This window comes from Bombyx mori, chromosome 17 (assembly GCF_030269925.1).
Source record: "Bombyx mori chromosome 17, ASM3026992v2".
Lineage (NCBI taxonomy): Eukaryota > Metazoa > Arthropoda > Insecta > Lepidoptera > Bombycidae > Bombyx > Bombyx mori.
Window position 1 is genome coordinate 1,379,810 of NC_085123.1, and position 19,259 is coordinate 1,399,068.

Consider the following 19,259-nt stretch of genomic DNA (forward strand, 5'->3'; position numbering starts at 1 on the left):
ACCACTAGTAAGAAGTTTTGAAAATCTTTACTTGTCTAATTTCGATTTTAGTTACGCATTCGTTAAAGTGAAAGCCATTTCCACACTAATGTACCATCATAGTGTATCTATAGGTAAGCTTCCCACGGCGGATCGCACCGAACTCTGATGCAATTTCAGTGTCTAATGTCAGAGGTGTACGTTTTTTATAAACCGCTAGCCCTGCACAAGTCGCGTATGGTGCAATATAAAAACTGAGGCGGGAGCGGGAATCTCAAGTTATTTCTTTCTAGGGATACTATAGGGAAGGGTTTTTGAAAATTATAACTTTAGACGAAGTATTGTAGCGAAATTCAGTTGAATTTTTTTATAGCTGGCTTAGAGTTTGAAAACGGAATTTTAAAGCAGATTTTTAAATAGGTAACTCAGTGTGAACGAAGATGTGCGTTTATTAAAAATAATTAACAGCTTTTTTCCTAATGATATTTTTTTTATTGCTTAGATGGGTGGACGAGCTCACACCCCACCTGGTGTTAAGTGGTTACTGAAGCCCATAGACATCTACAACGTAAATGCGCCACCCACCCTGAGATATAAGTTCTAAGGTCTCAAGTATAGTTTTCAACGGCTGATCCACCCTTCAAACCGAAACGCATTACTGCTTCACGGCAAAAATAGGCAGAGTGGTGGTACTTACCCGCGCGGACTCACAAGAGGTCCTACTACATGGTTGTAGCGTATTGTGATGGTAATTTAGACTTTTTAATTTTGTTTCTGGCAGGTAAACCAAGATTCATCAGCTTCTTTTCATCCAAAATTCTACCTGACCATTTATTTATTACTTAAACTAACATAATCCAGGTTATATATATATATCCAGCATGATGACTGGTATTCCATCTTCCTTGAAGTGTGCTCGGATGTTTCCTCAAGAAAGATACACCATGCAAATGAAATGAACTAAGACAGTAAGTAAATATAAATCGAAGGCATGTTGTGTACTAGTAATCTGATGTACCGTGAGGAGTGCTCCGAGGAACTGTACATGGTAGTTTCTTTCCTACATTGCAGATCGGATGTAGATGAAATTAACGACGACACACTCTACGGCGCAGCGGAGTCAACGCAGCATCAATCGCGTTTGAGTGGCGTTGACAGGAGAAGACCTGGTCGTCCTGTACACACTTGGCGACGCACCGTGGAGAGTGATGAGGACTGCCAACGTGACCTGGAGTGATGTCAAGGAGCAAGCGCAAGACAAGGTCAAGTGGAGACAACTTGTGAGGGCCCTATGTACCAGCGGGGTACCCTAAGACTACAAAAACGACATATATTTTTATTATTACGATATAAATAAAGAAGATTAATAAAACAAGCAAGGTTATTAATATAGTTATAGTTATTAATATTATAGTTATTTATTAATACTTTAACCTATATTTAGGTTAAAGGAAAAGGTTTGCAAGCGTGTTCTGGTAACTTGATAAATGAAAAAGGGCTGTAAAAATACGCAGGAAATACACTAATAGCAACTGGTCACTTATAAATGTAGCCTTTTTTAAGCATCAAAATTTAGTTCAGTACGACAATATTTTATGTGTGAAATGTCTAAAAAAGTCTCTATTTATATTATTAACTAGCTGAGTTCCGCGATGCTATTCGCGGTTATTATCGTACCGCGGGTGACGCCGCGAGGCAAATCTAGTCTAAAAAAAGTAGCCTACTCCTTATATCATCAGCTATCTATCAGTGAAAGTCCCGTCAAAATCGGTCCAGCCGTTCCAGAGATTAGCCGGAACAAACAGACAGACAGACAGACAAAAATTGCAAAAAATGTTATATTGCTTTATGTACCGTATATATATTCATATGCATGTAGTAAAAAGCGGTTATTTCAATATTACAAACAGACACTCCAATTTTATTTATATATATAGATAAAGATTACGGCATAAGTTTCACTTGAACATTGTTTAGAGCAATTCTAAACATGAAGTTTGTATAACTATTTTTTGAATTTTGAAACAGAATAGTAATTTTGACAACACAGTAATTGTAAGTCAATCAACAACTCAGGTCGTACGTGCACGTGTTGTAACTACATTAAAATAAAATAAAAATAACCTTCTCTCTGAATATGTCGAATTATTGAAGCGACCAGCACAAATTACAGTCAACGCTTTTTTTTTTTATTGCTTAGATGGATGGACGAGCTCACAGCCCACCTGATGTTAAGTGGTTACTGGAGCCCATAGACATCTACAACGTAAATGCGCCACCCACCTCGAGATATAAGTTCTAAGGTCTCATTATAGTTACAACGGCTACCCCACCCTTCGAACCGAAACGCATTACTGCTTCACGGCGGAAATAGGCGGGGTGGTGGTACCTACCCGTGCGGACTCCGAAGAGGTCCTACCACCAGTAAAACCACGCTTTACACAAACATGTCTCTGAAACGTCATTTTAGCATTATTAAAACGCTTTCGCTTATAATTCGCAGCGCGTCTAACCCGGCTCGGCCCGTAGATCGCATCGATATCATTGTACTCGCGGCACAAAGGTCTGCGTGATTGTTTTCCAACAATATATCGAGATAGCGGTACTTCATCTAATACATTATTCTTTACATTTTACAATATGTTTATATGTACGAGTATTAGCGCGTCATTGTGTGTCAAATGTTAATCGACCCACATCTGACGGCCCTTTGCTTTCCTACCGTATTTTGTACCGTTTCCTCGGAAATCAATATCGGGCTTTAACATGAGAGACATAAGGTTCAATTTTTTTATTTTTTTTTATTGCTTAGATGGGTGGACGAGTTCACGGTCCACCTGATGTTAAGTGGTCACTCGTGCCCATAGTGATCTCCAACGTAAATGCCGCCACCTACCTTGAGATATAAGTACTAAGGTCCCAGTTTTTACAGTACAACGGCAGCTCCACTCTTCAAACCGAAACGCATTACTGCTTCACGGCAGAAATAGGCAGGGTGGTGGTACCCACCCGCGCGGACCCACAAGAGGTCCTACGACCACTAATTACGCAAATTATAATTTTGCGGGTTTGATTTTTATTACACGATGTTATTCCTTCAATAAATACTATCCTGAAAGGGCTACATTAAAATCGACAATGCTATGTATGGAGGTATTTATTATACACATATTACAGCTAATTAAAAATTACAAAGTAGTTTTCATTGAAATCCTATTTGGCCTTTAATGTCTTAATCTACTCGTAAAATTAATCTAATTAAAATTATAGTCCCCGAAGTTTTCGAGGGAAGTTAGGAAACTGTCACCGCTTTGATTTTTTGTTTCGTCTACGCTTTCGTAATTACTAAAGTCAAACTTGTCGGCCAAAAACGTGTCGGCCGGATAAGTCGTCGACTTCTCCGTCGAGAAGAATCCCTCTGATTTCGTTGTGGTACTGGTACTGGTAGTCCTCATAGTTGTACTCTTGATTTCTTCAGAGCTGGCCGAGTCGTCTGATGCGCTGTTGATGACGTTTTCAGGGTAGCAGAATGCCTCGCGAAAGATCCAACCGTGAGGGCATACGAAAACTTGCGGGTGAAGATAGCCATGCTTATCTAAGCACACGTAGTAGTGGTTAGGGCTGCCACTCAGCCGTCCGTTTTGGCCGACCGTTAAGCATTTGGGTACTGGTCTCTGGTTACATTGTCCGTGCTCTAAAGGTACCTGAAAATGTTCAAATTAAATGACTGATTAGTTATGTGTCTTGTATCTCTTCTTAAAATAAGACCGGAAGATTTTATTTGGCAATTTCGACTGTTCTTTATCCAAGACCAGAGTAGACAATTTTACAGCATCAATTCCGGCCGATTTTTCGTCTGCTGACGCCATTTTTAAGACAATCTTGCATATCAACGTTCCGAATACATTTTCGGTAGAAGAAGTTAGCTTATTTGCCTCACTCTGTTATCAAGGTATGATTTTAGGTTTAGTCGAGTCGTAAAATTACTTTTAGAGTTCGATCTCGCGTATATTGTTTTCATTTGATTATTTCCGACGTTTCTTATCCTAACAGTATTCTTAAGAGATGTCTTCTCCTCTCGCGTCGTTTCCTCACTGCTGAGGATCGTGACCATCATATTAGACAGGATTTTGTTTTTTAATATTTCTTTCCAGCCTTTCCTATCATTGGCCGCGTGAAGGGTTTAGTGGAATGGGGTTTCTATTAAGGTGCGGATTTAATCGAACTGACTTGTTGGGTTGGGCTTCAAGATATATATTTTTCCATACATTTGGTTATATCTTAGATGGGTGGACGAGTTCAAGACCCACCTTATTTTAAGTGATTATCGGAGCCCATAGACATCTACCACGCAAATGCCGCTACCTCCCCGGAGAAATGAGTTCTCAGGTCTCACTTTTAACAGTACAACGGTTGCTTCACGGCAGAAATAGGCAGGGTGGTGGTACCTACCCGTGCGGTAGAATAGTTTAATTTTATGTTCCCAACCCAGTATTACGATCCCAATTCTACATGTACATTGTGCTTAAACGTACAACATTAAAAAGAATATAAAAAGAACTTGTATTCGCCAGCCTTGAGAGACAAACAACACATTTGGACTCACGTTTTTCGCCTTTCGATAACGCGGAACAAGTATTCTGAAGTATTTTCGTTGCATTACGAACTTAATTATCGCATATTTGGTGAACTGAATCAGGTCGACCACGATCAGGTTTGCGTGCCGCATTACGCGTGTCTCTCAATTGGTATGCAATTTTTTTTTTGCAGTAGCCATAATATTTTTTTTTTTATTGCTGTAATATGGGTGGACGAGCTCACAGCCCACCTGGTGTTAAGCGGTTACTGGAGCCCATAGAAATCTACAACGTAAATACCGCCACCCACCATTGAGATATGAGTTCTAAGGTCTCAGTATAGTTACAACGGCTTCCCCACCCTTCAAACCGAAACCCATTACTGTTTCACGGCAGAAATAGGCAGGGTGGTGGTACCTACCCGCGCGGACTCACAAGAGGTCCTACCACCAGTAATAACGCAAATTAGAATTTTGCGGGTTTGATTTAAATTACACGATGTTCTTCCTTCACCGTGGAAATCAATTGAGAATAATCGTTAAGTACGTATTTCATTAGAAAAATTGGTACCCGCCTGCGGGATTCGAATACGGGTGCATCGCTACATATGAATACACTGGATGTCTTATCCTTTAGGCCACGACGACTTCAACGACGACTAATAGATCTTATAATGTTGGGTCTGAAGGATAGGATTGGTTTCGTCAAGCAAAATAAATGGGACGATACCTAGCTATCATAGTGTAGAGAATATTTGACCGGAATCTGAATTGCTTTAGTAATATTTCAAAGGCGATCTAAAGGATAAGACGTCCGAGGCATACGTGTTGAGCGATGCACCGGTGTTCGAATCTCAGGCGGGTACCAATTTTTCTAATGAAATACATACTCACCAAAAGTTCATGATTGACTTCCACGGTGAAGGAATAACATCGTGCAATAAAAATCAAACCCGCAAAATTATAATTTGCGTAATTACTGGCAGTAGGACCTCTTGTGAGTCCGCACGGGTAGGTACCACCGCCCTGCTTATTTCTGCCGTGAAGCAGGAATGCGTTTCGGTTTGAAGGGTGGGGCAGCCTTTGTAACTATACTTGAGACCTTAGAACTGATATCTCGAGGTGGGTGGCGCATTTACGTTATAAATATCTATGGGCTCCATGAGCTCGTATGTTCATCAGTCTCTGGTACCCATAACACAGCGAATCCTAAATTGAGGTCGGCTGACCATGCGTGATTTGGTCCCAGTTAATATATACTAGCTTCGAAAGAAAACATTATGACCGTTGCGTCGGTCTACCCACCAATAACGCTTGCTCGGTGGAAGATCTTCACTTCCTCTTTACCTTCGAGCACAAAAATGAGGTACTTACTACAGTTTACCAATGTATTTTTTAAATAGGTATCCAGAGCTAACTTGTTGATATTTAGCGGCAAGAATAAGGCCACAAATAGTAGTAGATACTAGAACACATATGCGACCTGTGAACTGACATGAAGTTGGAGTTTTAAATGTGATGGAATAACGGTTTTCGTATCACTGCAGGCCACATAGCGTGAAGATCGGATGGCCGGTGGGGCAGAAAGATCCTCGAGTGGAGACCACGTACTGGCAAACGCAGTGTGAGACTACCACCTACCAGATGGATCGAGGACCTAGCGAAATGGGTCACGTTGGATGCAGGTGGCAACAAACCGGCCGCACTGGAGATAATTTGGAGAGGCCTATTTACGAGTGGACAGTGGATACGTTGAGAGACGATATAACTGCAGCTTTTTTTGGAACGAAGTTCCTTACGGCAGGCTTGGAGGGGATAGGGATTTTGCTGCGCGACCGAACTGAAAAAAATGTGATAGTAAAACCATAAGAAAAAATCCGTGGAAAAAAGTGCGTGGAATAAAACCGTTAAATGAGACGTGCGCAGGCGCGACAGTCGCATACATAAGCGAGTAGTGTATAATACCTTTCTCTTTCTCCTTCTTTCTTTTCGTTCTCTAATCCCTTCTCTCTCTATTTAGTAATTATTTCTATTTCTATTTCTGTGTAATTTTATGTTGTCAACCAAAAATAAAGAGATATATTTTGTTATTTTAATTGATAATTTGAATTAATATTTTTTTTATTTTACGTAATTTATTATTTCCTAAAATACTGAATTTCTTAAATACTTTCCCGTACTTAAATAAAAACTAATCAGCAAAATTTAAGAGAAAAACCAAGAAAGCCTACATAAAATTGAGCACCATTTCTTTTTTTGCAAATTGTGTCGATTCTACATTAGCCGAAGGAACTTCGTTCCTACCTGGTGTCCCACGACACCACATTATCTTTTTATTTTTATTGCCCTAGTAGGCAGCCACCTCCCTGATGGTGAGTGGTTACCGTCGCCCATGGACTTCAGCAATGTCAGAGGCAAAGCCAAGCCGCTACTTACCGCTAATATACTCTCCACAAGCCTCGTTTGAAGAAGGACATGTCGTAGCGCTCGGGAAACACCGTGGAGGGGAGCTCATTCCATAGCCGGATGGTACGTGGCAAAAAAAACCTCTGGAAACACACTGTCGATGAACGCAGCGGTTCCAGATAATATGGGTAAACTGTGCTCCGATGGCGGGAGGTGCGATGATAAAAAACGAGATGAGGGGATCATCTCAAACAATTTCTCAGAGCACTCCCCATGGAACATACGGTACAGCTACATAAAAGCTACCATAAAAGCCTATTTATGTCAGCCGGTTTCCGTGTTAGAACTATAAACAGATTTTACCGAACATTGTGCGGTTCTGGGGTCGTATCCGTAATGTCTCGGGCACAACGCAGCTCTGTGGTCTGCTGGTCTCCCGTCGGGCAAACCTTCAGGAGGCGAGCACAGGTGGAACTTCCTGCAGTCGTGAGCGTCAGGGAACACGCCGACCTAGGAAAATAAATTTATGTTTTATTTACGTAGCTTAAACGATAAGACTCGCATGTACTCGCATCCCAGTGGGCTTAGGGCGAGTTTTTTAACGTTCTCGATAGCGTACAAGTTAACTCAAATTTGTATGCAGCTGGAACATCGCCCATTGCGGCAAACGTAAGTGATTTGTTTATAAAAAAAATGAAATTCGTTTTCTATGTTAAAATGTAATTAATAAATAATAATAATAATAAAATAAAATAAATAATAATAATAAATAATAATGTATATATCGCATCCGGACCCGAAAAACGAAACGAAAGCGCGCCATCTAGTGGGTGTGAGCCGCAACTACTCGTCAAACGTCAGCTCTTTTTTTTTTTTTTTTCCTACCTAAGCTGACCTTGAGAGGCTATTCCAGTGTAACCTTAACTAGTAGGTGAGCTCACGGGGCTCAAACCTGACGACGTTGCTAACACGAACCCTAGCGAGAGCCGTGCTTCGCAGAATCTACCATCGGATCGGAAACGCGACCCACTGAGAAGATCCGGCGAGAAACTCAGTGGGCTGTGTCTGAGGGTTAATTTACTCGTCGAGCCCTTCGTCGCAAGCGACGGGTTCGACGAGAACGGTGACCGAAGTTCGAGTGGCGTGCTTCGGCCGAGTCGAGATGTCTCGAGTGGAATCGAGACACATTCGTTACCTGACTTAGGAAGAGTGAAGACGTCTCGGATCTGTCTTCGTTTCGTGCTGCGCAACCTCTTTGCACGATTACCGACTATAATGTGTAACGAAATAGTGAAGATATCTGCGTATTCTGTGACATATAGATATTTGTCGCGGCTCCATAGTGAAATGACGGTTGACACTCTCACAATTGAGACACATCTAATGACACCTCATGTGTTGAAATCGGTCAAAAGATTGAAAAAGCCCGACATTAAGAGAATAGTTTAAACTGGTGGTAGGACCTCTTGTGAGTCCGCGCGGGTAGGTACCACCTGCCTATTTCTGCCGTGAAGCAGTAATGCGTGTTGGTTTGTAGGGTGGGGCAGCCGTTGTAACTATATTTGAGACCTTAGAACTGATATCTCAAGGTGGGTGGCGCATTTACGTCGTATATGTCTATAGGTAACCACTCAGCACCAGGTGGGCTGTGATGTCGTCCACGTATCTAAGAAAAAATAATTGGCAAATAAAAAATCTACTGTCGAAAAGTAAAACGTTTAAAGATATTTAGTAACAGTCGCTTTCATTTTAAAACTAATAATGAACGCATTGGGTGTTATTATGTAGTTAGTGTTAGTAGAGTTTTTTTTATATCATACTAGTGGACCCGGCGAACTTTGTTCCGCCACACGGTTTGTTTCAAACACATCAACTGGTCAACTTCAAAATTCTACTATAAATAACCATAGAATATATTACGTTTAGCTGTCAGTTGCGTTTTGTTATTACATATCAGTTGCGTTTTGTTATACCACGTTTTATGTAACGTCCCACGGGAACGTCCCATCCTATGTCCCTCTCCTGGTTCTAAGCTACCTCCTCACCAATTTTCAGGCAAATCAGTTCAGCCGTTCTTGAGTTATAAATAGTGTAACTAACACGACTTTCTTTTATATATAACTAGTCAGGTCATAAGTATTGTCACACAGTAAAAACTTTTCTTTTAGAATGCTGGCCACAAAAAAGTTTATTGAATTCGAATTTCAAATTGTTCATGAAAATAAAAATGTATACTTTTAGAATTTTACTCATTTTTAAATATGGAGTGGACGCTTATCGTGCTGCGATAGACGACTGGCCGCGCAGATTGAAGGCCTGTATTAAAAATCACGGAGGTCATTTTGAATAAACTATGTCATAAGAATCTATGTTTTGTTATGTTCATTTTGGTATATAAATGGTTACATAATGAATAAACTTGTTTCAATTATTTTACATTAAACATGTGACAGAATTTATGACCTGACTAGGTATAGATTTATGATTACTAAGCATTAATAATGTGTTGTACGGGCATATAGAATCAGTGTCAAAGTTTTCCGGCTCTGGCTATATTACACTAGCTGACCCGGCAAACCTTTTTTTGCCATATATAAGATTTCTAGGGAATTTCTAGTGTAGAAAAAAATAAATAACAAAACCTCATTCAACCACATAATGCCCCACTATACCAAAAAAAAAAATTGTTCAAAAAATAAAAAGTAAATGTTAGGGGTGGACAAACCTTATCAGTTAGGGGTATGAATTGATAGTAGCCGATTCTCAGACCTATTGAACATGCATATAAAATTTCATAAAAATCGGTTAAACAGTTTCAGAGGAGTATGGTAACTAACAGGTTTTTTTTTTTTTTTCCTTCCTAAGCTGATAGCCCTAGGGGCTATGTCAGCGTAACCCTAACTTTAGTAGGTGAGCTCACGGGGCTCAAACCTGGTGACGTTGCTAACACGAACCCTAGCAAGAGCCGTGCTTCGCAGAATCTACCACCGGATCGGAAACGCGACCCACTGAGAAGATCCGGCGAGAAACTCAGTGGGCTGTGTCTGAGAGTTAATTTTCTCGTCGAGCCCTTCGTCGCAAGCGACGGGTTCGACGAGAACGGTGACCGGTGCTTGAAGTACCTAAAAGCACCGTTAGTGGATCGGGAGGATCCGAGATGACGTGTTTTGGGCGACGTCGACTGCTTTCCATTATGTCCGCAGGATCGGGAATGAACTAACAGGTATTAACATGAGAGTTGCACAGAAAAATTAAAATAATAGGTATAACAGTCACTGCTACGATTGATACACAGATAAAACCAAAAAAACATGGCTGAAAAATGTATAGTGAGACCGGCTTCGTACTCATCCCTACTACGTGAAGATGCTGGATGAGTGGTGACACCTGGCGGGGATAACTGATCGATTGATAGTTGATCAGTAGTCGACCGGCAAGGGCGGGAGATCAAATTGAATTAAAAAAAAAAAAAACATAATTAAAGGAACTTGAAATTATAACCTCTGAATAAGAATTTATCGTACTACAATTATAATATTTGATTGCCATCTTGCAACCTTATTGCGGATCTGTGCATAGAATAAAAAAAATAAAAATCGAGATGGAAAAATAGGGGTCGATCGTTTAATAGTGGAAATTGAGAGTAATATGATTTTTTTTATTTTAAGTCATGACAAAATAAAAACAAATTTCTTGCAAAAAAAATTGAAGTTAATTTTTTTTTAAAAAGTTTAATTAACAAATAAAAAATAAGGGTAGATCGTAGAGGGATGAAAATTTAGAGTTGTATGTATTTTTGTATTTTGTATCATAAAAAAAAACAAAAAAATTTGTCTAACAAATAAAAAATAAAATTTAGGGGTGGACTGACTACCCTTAACATTTAGGGGGATAAAAAATAGATTTGTTCGATTCTCCACCCTGGCCGATATGCACGCTAAGATTGACGAAAATCGGTCGAGCCGTTTCGGAGGAGTTCAATCACGCACACCGTGACAGGAGAATTTTATATATTAGATTAATCTTATAATATTAAATACGATGACACATTATCTATCTAATTTCTATTATAATTTTGACATTTCTAAAGTTTTAATTTAGATTTAGCTATAAATTTAATTTAAATGAATGACACGACAAATATCAAAGACATTAACAAAACTATGATATTGTACATTAATTAATATCAACGTTTGTATTTCTGTACGTTCATTCTTTATGGATAGATTATCATCATCATCATCAGCCTACACAAGTCCACTGCTGGACATAGGTATAGCTAAAGTTTCCCCGGTAGGCCGGTCGGTTGGTCCTGGGTCGGTCGGCCGGTCGGCTGGTCCTGGGTAAGACGTATCCAGTGGATTCCCCAGTTCTTTAAGTAAGTCGTCAGTCCGCCTTACAAGAGGCCTACCTACGCTGCGTATTCTGGTACGCGATCGCCACTCGAGGACTTGTCGGCTCCAGTGGCCATCTGTTCTTCGATCAATGTCCCCACTGTTACTTCAGCCTCGCCAACCTTTGGGCTATATCGGTTATGTTGGTTCTCCTTCAATCTCCTAATTTCTGTTTTTTTTTATTGCTTAGCTGGGTGGACGAACTCACAGTTCACCTGGTGTTAAGTGGTCACTGGAGCCCATAGACATCTACAACGTAAATGGGCCACCCATCTTGAGATATAAGGTCTAAGGTCTCAAGTATAGTTACAACGACTGCTCTACCCTTCAAACCGAAACGCATTAGTGCTTCACGGCAGAAATAGGCAGGGTGGTGGTACCTACCCGTGCGGGCTCACAGTAGGTCCTACCACCAGTAGATCTCGTATCGTCGTCCTGTGCATCATTTGGTGATAAAACTTTCTTGCAGTGGCTTATCGGCATTTCGGGGAAGATTTTTACGCATGGTGCCGTATATGTTTGTGCAATAGACGGTGTATGTGCAAGTAATTTCGATAAATTGTTTTTTTCATACAGTCGGCGATAGTCGCAGTAGAAACACGACCAGATTTCACTAGCTCATAATATTACTTCGAATCCTTGACCTTTGTTTTTCGAACGAAAGCCGGTTTTACGATAATTTACTTATGGTTAAAAGATGCATAAATTGTTTGTTATTACTTATGTTTAACTGTGATTATATGATTGTTAATATCGTGTTAATAATGAGTAATGAAACGTTCTTCGATATTTTCTGGAGAATATAACGCGTGTGGTTTCGTTGCAGTGAAATGATACTACTAATTACAATTTTATATTTAATTAAAGAGGGATCAAATACAAATGATAATTGTGGAGCACCCAGCGTATGTCTGTCTCGACCTCAACCGAATGACAACATTTTGCGACTGTTTTTTTAAACCTATGCTGATAGCCTTGAGAGGCTATTTCAGCTTCGCCCTAACATGTAGGTGAGGGGGCTCAAACCGGAGTGTTGCTAACACTGGTTTTAGTAAATAGCACAGATGTTGAAATTTTTGTCTAGCGCAATTTTTGGTGCGTTGATTGTACTGTATGTAGCAGGGTTATCTCATCTGAAGAAATAATCTGGCAGCTTAGACTCTACAGTATCGTAGTGGCTCCTCACGAGAGTTCAGTAACTAGACTAGACTTATATGGCTAGATGATATGACAATAATTATTTACCTGTTCACAGCTGTGGTGGAATCTTTGATTCGTGACGTCACACTCTGGTACGGACTCCTTGGAACAGCCACCCAGGAGGGCGTTGCAAGTGGTGTCCGATGTACAGCTCTCTAAAGGAACCTAATTTGAGACAAAGGTTCAATCAATCTTTATAGAAAAAACAATTAAAAACGAGTTGGTTCCCAAATTATCCTATCACTAGTCCAGACGGGTAGACCTGTATGAGCGCTCAGTTCTGAAGTCTAAGCGAAAACGACCATGACATTATGATTATCTGCCGGTTCAGAATTTAAGGTTTATGAGGAGATTCGTTTTAAATCGAGTCCACTCGAATGACCTGAATATGAGAAACTTTATAAAATACCTAAATTTTGTCATGCTCCGCTCCAGAATATATATTTTTTCCTACCTAAGCTGACTTGAGAGGCTATTTCAGTGTAACCTTAACCAAAGTAGGTGAGCTCACGGGGCTCAAACCTAACGTCATTGCTAACACGAACTCTAGTAAGAGCCGTGCTTCGCAGAATCTACCAACGGATCGGAAACGCGACCCACTGAGAAGATCCGGCGAGAAACTCAGTGGGCTGTGTCTGTGGGTTAGTTTACTCGTCGAGCCCTTCGTCACAAGCGACGGGTGCGACGAGAACGATGACCGGTTGCTAACCGGGACATATGCGCATACATTACACATACGTGCGGACGGGTAGGTGAGCTCACGGGGCTCGATCTGGGAGGATTTGCTAACACTAGTCCTGGCAGTGCTTCGCTGATTTTACCACTGGCTTGTAATGGCGACTCACTTAGAAGATTTGGCTCAGTGAGTTATGAAGTGTTCGGACCCTTCGAAATAGAGTCGACAAGCACTCACTTTACTTATCTTTTTAATACGTTTTTATTAGCTTCAAACGTATGTATGTGTGTATGTATGTTTGTAACGGAATCTTTGAACATGATTTTGATTGACCACCTTCAAAACGTCGGATTAACTCGAAATTTGGTATACTTATTAAGGACCGATGACAATTCAATAATTAAAAAAAATTTGAAAAAATTGTAATTCAACTAAAAAATTAAAAATAAATAACGCTTTTTTACAATTTTTTTTTTTCTTACACTATTTTTAATTCAGATTTATTAAAATTTATATTTTATTTTTTAGTTGGATTATCTATAAAAACGTAGGTATTTTGATACTTTTTTTAAACTATTATTTATTACGTCATTCTTCCATGTGCTTATTGAGTGATGGTAAGATACCTTCAACCAGCCTCCCGGCAATGCGACGCACATGATGGCCTGCGTACAGTTCAGGCATGCGACTCCGGATTTTGTGCAGATACCCTCGACGTCCAGCTCTCCAAAACCTGGGGATATGCCAAGGGGGACTGCAGCCATGCGATTGCCGTTCACAACCCCGCGTAGATCAAAGGAGGTCGTTACCTGGTGGAATTGTTTTCAAGATACTGAGCTATTCGATGTAACGATGATTTGTACACTTAGTATGTACTAGCCGTACTCGCCCGCTTCGCTGGGCACTTAAAATTAACATTATTATTTATTGTCATTATTAGGGAGTCCAACGCTCGTGTAAATATTAGCTCATAAATTAAGTACATGTATTTTCTACATGGAACTTTCTATAAAGTTTCAAGTCAATCGGTTGCATGGTTCAGTAGTTATAACGAAACATCCGTAAAAACCACTGTAGATTTATATATTAGTATAGATATAGATGGTGAATGGTCATAGTATTTTTTATTTTATTTTGAAGTCGTCGTGGCCTGAAGGATAAAGACGTCCGGTGCATTCGTATGTGTATGCAACGATGTTCGAATCCCGCAGGCGGGTACCAATTTTTCTAGTGAAATACGTACCTACTTAACAAATATTTACGATTTACTTCCACGAATAACATTGTGCGTAATTACTGGTGGTAGGACGTATTGTGAGTCCACACCGGTCGGTACCACCCTACTTATTTCTGCTGTGAAGCACTAATGCGTTTCGGTTTGAATGGTAGGGCAGCCGTTGTACTGTTAAAAGTGAGGCCTTAGAACACATGTCTCAAGGTGGGTGGTGGCATAAAAAAATAATCGGCATTGGAAACAACACTATTCCACGGAAACCTGATGCTACCTCCTGAGCCTCCTACTCTTGAAGAGTCGTTCCAGAGCCGCACGCTTGCGTGGGAGCAATCCTGTGGCGGTTTGTTGCCACGATTCGGATCTAGTCAAAGCCATTTTGGAGGGTAATCATTTACCCAGTGACCACAAAACTAAAAGCTTTTTAACTTTATATCGGTAGCGAGTGCTCATTACAGAGGGTCGTGACTCCCCCGCTGCATCAGTTTCTCCCGTACGATTTCCCTCCATCTGCTGCGATCCTTAGCTTCATGAAGGGTATTATGGACGTTGATGTTTAGAGAAGATCGTATTTGGCCCGACCATCTCGTGGGATTGCGTCCTCTAGGACGTTTGCCATCTACCTGTCCCGTCACCATCGGTTGTTCTAGATTGTGACCCTCTTTACGAGCAATATGTCTGAAGAATTTTAGCACCCTACGAAGGCATACAGTGGAAAGTTTTCACTGGTGGTAGGGCCTCTTGGGAGTCAGTCCGAACGTGTAGGTAGCGCCACCCCGGCTATTTCCGCCGTGAAGCAGTAATGCATTTCGGTTTGAAGGGTGGGGCAGCCGTTGTAACTATACTTGAGACCTTAGAACTTATATCTCAAGGTGGGTGGCGCATTTACGTTGTGGTTGTCTATGGGCTCCAGTAACCACTTAACACCAGGTGGGCCCACCCATCTAAGCAATAAAAAAATTTAAAAAAAAGAATTCCAGCACCCTACGAAGGCATATAGTGGAAAGTACTAAAAACAACTTACCGAACAACCCACACCGAAAACAGAAATAATTATTAGTTTAAACCACATTTTACAAATACGTTTTATGAAGACAAACGATAAAATACGACTAATTTTTGATTTTTACAGTCGAATAACGCAATTACCGAAGGACGGGCGCGATCTTTAACCTAATTTTATCGGTTCGATGATAAGCGAGTGTTAGTTTATTTAAAAATCGGGGTTGCCTGAATGCCTATAATAATAATAAGCCTTTATTGCTGTTTTACTAATTTACTTAATTTTTTTTTTTTTTTTACTAACAATCACGCCACGTTAACTGGTCCTGTGATAAGTTCGTAAAGAACTTGTGTTACAGGTACCAGATAACGAATATAAATGTAAGATTTTTATTATACACATACATATATTTAATATACATCCATAACCCTGGAAAAGACATTTATATTTATCATACAAATATCTTCCCTTTGCGGGATTCGAACCCGCGACCCCCTTGTGTAGTGACCATGTCACTTACCACTACACCAGACGGCCGTTAAATTACTTAATAATAAATGAAATGAAATGAATGCCTATATAAGCATTTTATTCCACGATTCGTTGTTTTCTATCAATGTATATTAACGATAACTAGTGGTCCCCCGGTAGTCGAAATTCAACTATTCTATCAGCCCATGGACGTCCACTGCTGGATATAGGTCTCCCCCAAGCCTCGCCACAAAGACCGGGCCTGCGCTGCCTGCATCCAGCGGATCCCCGCGAACCTCAATAGGTCGTCGGCTCACCTTGTGGGACGCCTACCCACGCTACGTCTTCCGTCATTCGAAAAAGAATAACACCTCCCCTTCTCCTCCCGTGGGTGTCGTAAGAGGCGACTAAGGAATTTTCCAGAGAATGGGCAGCAGCGTTCTCCGAGTATCATAACAGTACACTGCGATCGCCAACTCGCATGCCAAGCGTGTCGATTATGGTAACCCCCCCCCCCACAACATGGCTGACACAAATTCAAATATAATTAATTGAAATTAAAAGTTTGAACATCATTATGATTCTATTGTCAAGAACTATTATTTTACTTCCTATAATTAATCACAAATTTCGCTAAGACTACATTATATACAAATAATATTAAGGACAAAAAATATTAGTCTATTCTGAATTTGAGCACAGATTTTAAACAATAACATAAGTTTGACAATAAACGAAGAGTATATTTGCCGGTGTGTGTGTGTGTGTTTTTGTGTGTGTGTCAAATACATGGTAGTGTGTGTCATGTTTCTTTTATTGATTTAATGTATTTTTTCAGGCATAATTTAAAAAAATTAGCATCTTGCACTTCGTCTCTTATATTCTCTATAAGTGTGGGAAATTTCATACTCCTCCGTCCGCGTAATTATCGTAAATAGGGGTACAAAGTTTTTGCTTCACGTATTAATATATAGATATTGCGATTTTAATGTTATTTTTCGTGAATCAAATTACACGATAAAATACACATTTTGTTGTTTAGATATGGGAATTTTGACGGAAATAGTCCATTGCAATGCTAAGTGATCGATTCTTCAATCTTTAGTTTCTGTTCAATAATGGAAGCTTAAGTAAGCTTAATAACATGATGACAATTTTCACTCATTTCAAATACTAAATTAAGTTTTGGTCAAAAAAACGGCGCAAACACTAAACCTAGCTTATTTTTAATTTTATTTTTTATTGCTTAGGTGGGTGGACAAGCTCACAGCCCACCTGGTGTTAAATGGTTACTAGAGCCCATAGACATCTACGACGTAAATGCGCCACCCACCTTGAGATATCAGTTCTAAAGTCTCAGTACAGTTACAACGGCTGCCCCACCCTTCTAACCGAAACAACGCATTACTGCTTCACGGCAGAAATAGGCAGGGTGGTGGTAGGTACCTACCCGCGCTTATACGAACAGAGCATCTTCACCTAAATGCTGATGTTCCTACCAAGAAAGACGGTAGCGGATAGTGCAATATCTAATCGGCAAATCTATAGTAAAAGTGGGATCCACAAAAGGCCACATACCGTGCTAGTGTGAGGGTTATCTTGCTATCTATCTGTTTCATAGGACTTTTTGGCGGGAATGCGAGGAGTGAAGTTGTGTGATTTGTTTTATTTTGTTTATTTAGTGTTTGTTCAGGCTTAAATGTGTAATAACGTTGGTTTATTAACTGTTTAATATCTGTGAAAGTGCACAAATGTGGGAAAATGAAACAAAGCCGCTGGACGTAACTTCTCGGAATGCTCCAAAAAGTCCACTGAAAAAATCTTAGTAAATTACCACCATTTAACTGAGATTATATTTCATCCCATTTCATCTCATCTCATTTCATTTCATTTCAGTTGATTAATGTCTCAAATTAATCATCTTCATTTCATTTCACTCCATATTATCATTTTTCATAAAAATAAGAATATTATTAAAATAAGACATGACCTAAAGGTCTTAGTTACCAGGTCATAAAATCCCTTAAAAAAATCGGTTTCATATCTTAAGTTTAATATGTCATTCACGGATGCCATAAAGAGGAAGGGAGTGGATTCAGTTGTCCCATTAGATCCACTCGACCGACCATATGACCAGCCTTTTCGAGTCTTTGACAGAGAATTTTCATCTATGAATTAAAAGGCGTATATTCAATATGTAAATATAATTATACACCTATCCATTGCATTACAAAAGAAAGTCCCTGAGCCTATTTAAAAAAATATATAATTTAATATAGATTTGCTCAAAAATATCTTAAGGCGTTGAATTTATTAGTCAATTCAAGGGTAAGTGAAACATGGGTCAACAGAAAATGATGTTTTCTTTGTCCTGTCTCAATAATGATACGATCTAAACGTACCGTTTTCATTTCCTTACGTCATTCTTTCTTAAATTAATATTGATTGAACAGTAGGACCGATTTATACTACACGTTTACAATTAAGAGAGCTAGACCTCGTGCTTCAGGTGGTTGTCTGCATGTGCAGTGATATCTATGGGCCATAACAAATTGACGCAATAAATAAAACGCGCTTGAACGTTAGGTATGGCATTCACGGATTTAAAAGTACTAGAGGTCCCGCAGTAGTCGAAATTCGACTATAATTAATTGGAATTATAAGTTTGTACACTATTATGATTGTATTTTACACTTCTATAATCACAAATTTCGCCAAGGCTACACTATAAAAAATATTAACAAAGACAAACCATATTCTATTCTCAATTTGACAACAGACGTCAAGAACAAAAGCTTGACAATAAGTAGTATGCATGCGTGTGTGCCTCAAATACACGGTATGTAGTGTGTGTAATGTTTTCTTTATTGATTTAATGTATCTTTTATGCATTATTTTAAAAACATATTGGCATTGTGCACTTCTTCTCTATATTCTCTAAAAGTGTGGAAAATTTCATACTCCTCCGTCCGCGCAATTTTCGTAAAAAGGGATACAAAGTTTTTGCTTCACGTATTAATATATAGATCTACAGAAACCGAATAATCTATATCATACAAGATAATATAGCGAAGTCAGCTTCTTTTGAATACAGGGACTACTAATGATCTTCGTTAACAATAAAATAGATAAAATCCAGTGAAAATTCGACAAATTGGAATTTTATCACCAATAAATTGACGCCGCATGCAGGTGATAATAAAATTTCAATAGAACAGAGGGGAAAGAAGCGATTTGGCAACGAATAGCGTGTGACTCATCTGCCAAATGTGGCTTTAATCTGTGACCGTTTTAGATTTTGGGAAATCGTTTTTAATGGTTCC

At 39.6% G+C, this 19,259-nt stretch overlaps 1 protein-coding gene across 1 annotated transcript; it reads right to left on the reverse strand.

Annotated features, from left to right (window-relative positions):
- Positions 1 to 3,121: 3,121 nt before the first annotated feature.
- On the reverse strand, positions 3,122 to 15,814 carry LOC101736302 (uncharacterized). The gene is made up of 5 exons (XM_004921949.5): positions 15,487 to 15,814; positions 13,858 to 14,040; positions 12,601 to 12,720; positions 7,325 to 7,471; positions 3,122 to 3,683 (listed from the first exon to the last, which is right to left on the reverse strand). Exons 1-5 carry the CDS (start codon positions 15,532 to 15,534, stop codon positions 3,234 to 3,236), a joined length of 948 nt encoding a protein of 315 aa, XP_004922006.1. The 5' UTR covers positions 15,535 to 15,814; the 3' UTR covers positions 3,122 to 3,233.
- Positions 15,815 to 19,259: the final 3,445 nt, after the last annotated feature.

Bases quoted from the DNA above. Each gene is read 5' to 3' on its own strand.
- LOC101736302 (XM_004921949.5), bottom strand. From the start codon at position 15,534: ATGTGGTTTAAACTAATAATTATTTCTGTTTTCGGTGTGGGTTGTTCG. The intron at 7,472-12,600 runs GTAAATAATTAT...TTATTTTCCTAG, and splicing joins TCCACCACAGCTGTGAACAG to GTCGGCGTGTTCCCTGACGC. The intron at 3,684-7,324 runs GTAAAATCTGTT...GAACATTTTCAG, and splicing joins CCAGAACCGCACAATGTTCG to GTACCTTTAGAGCACGGACA.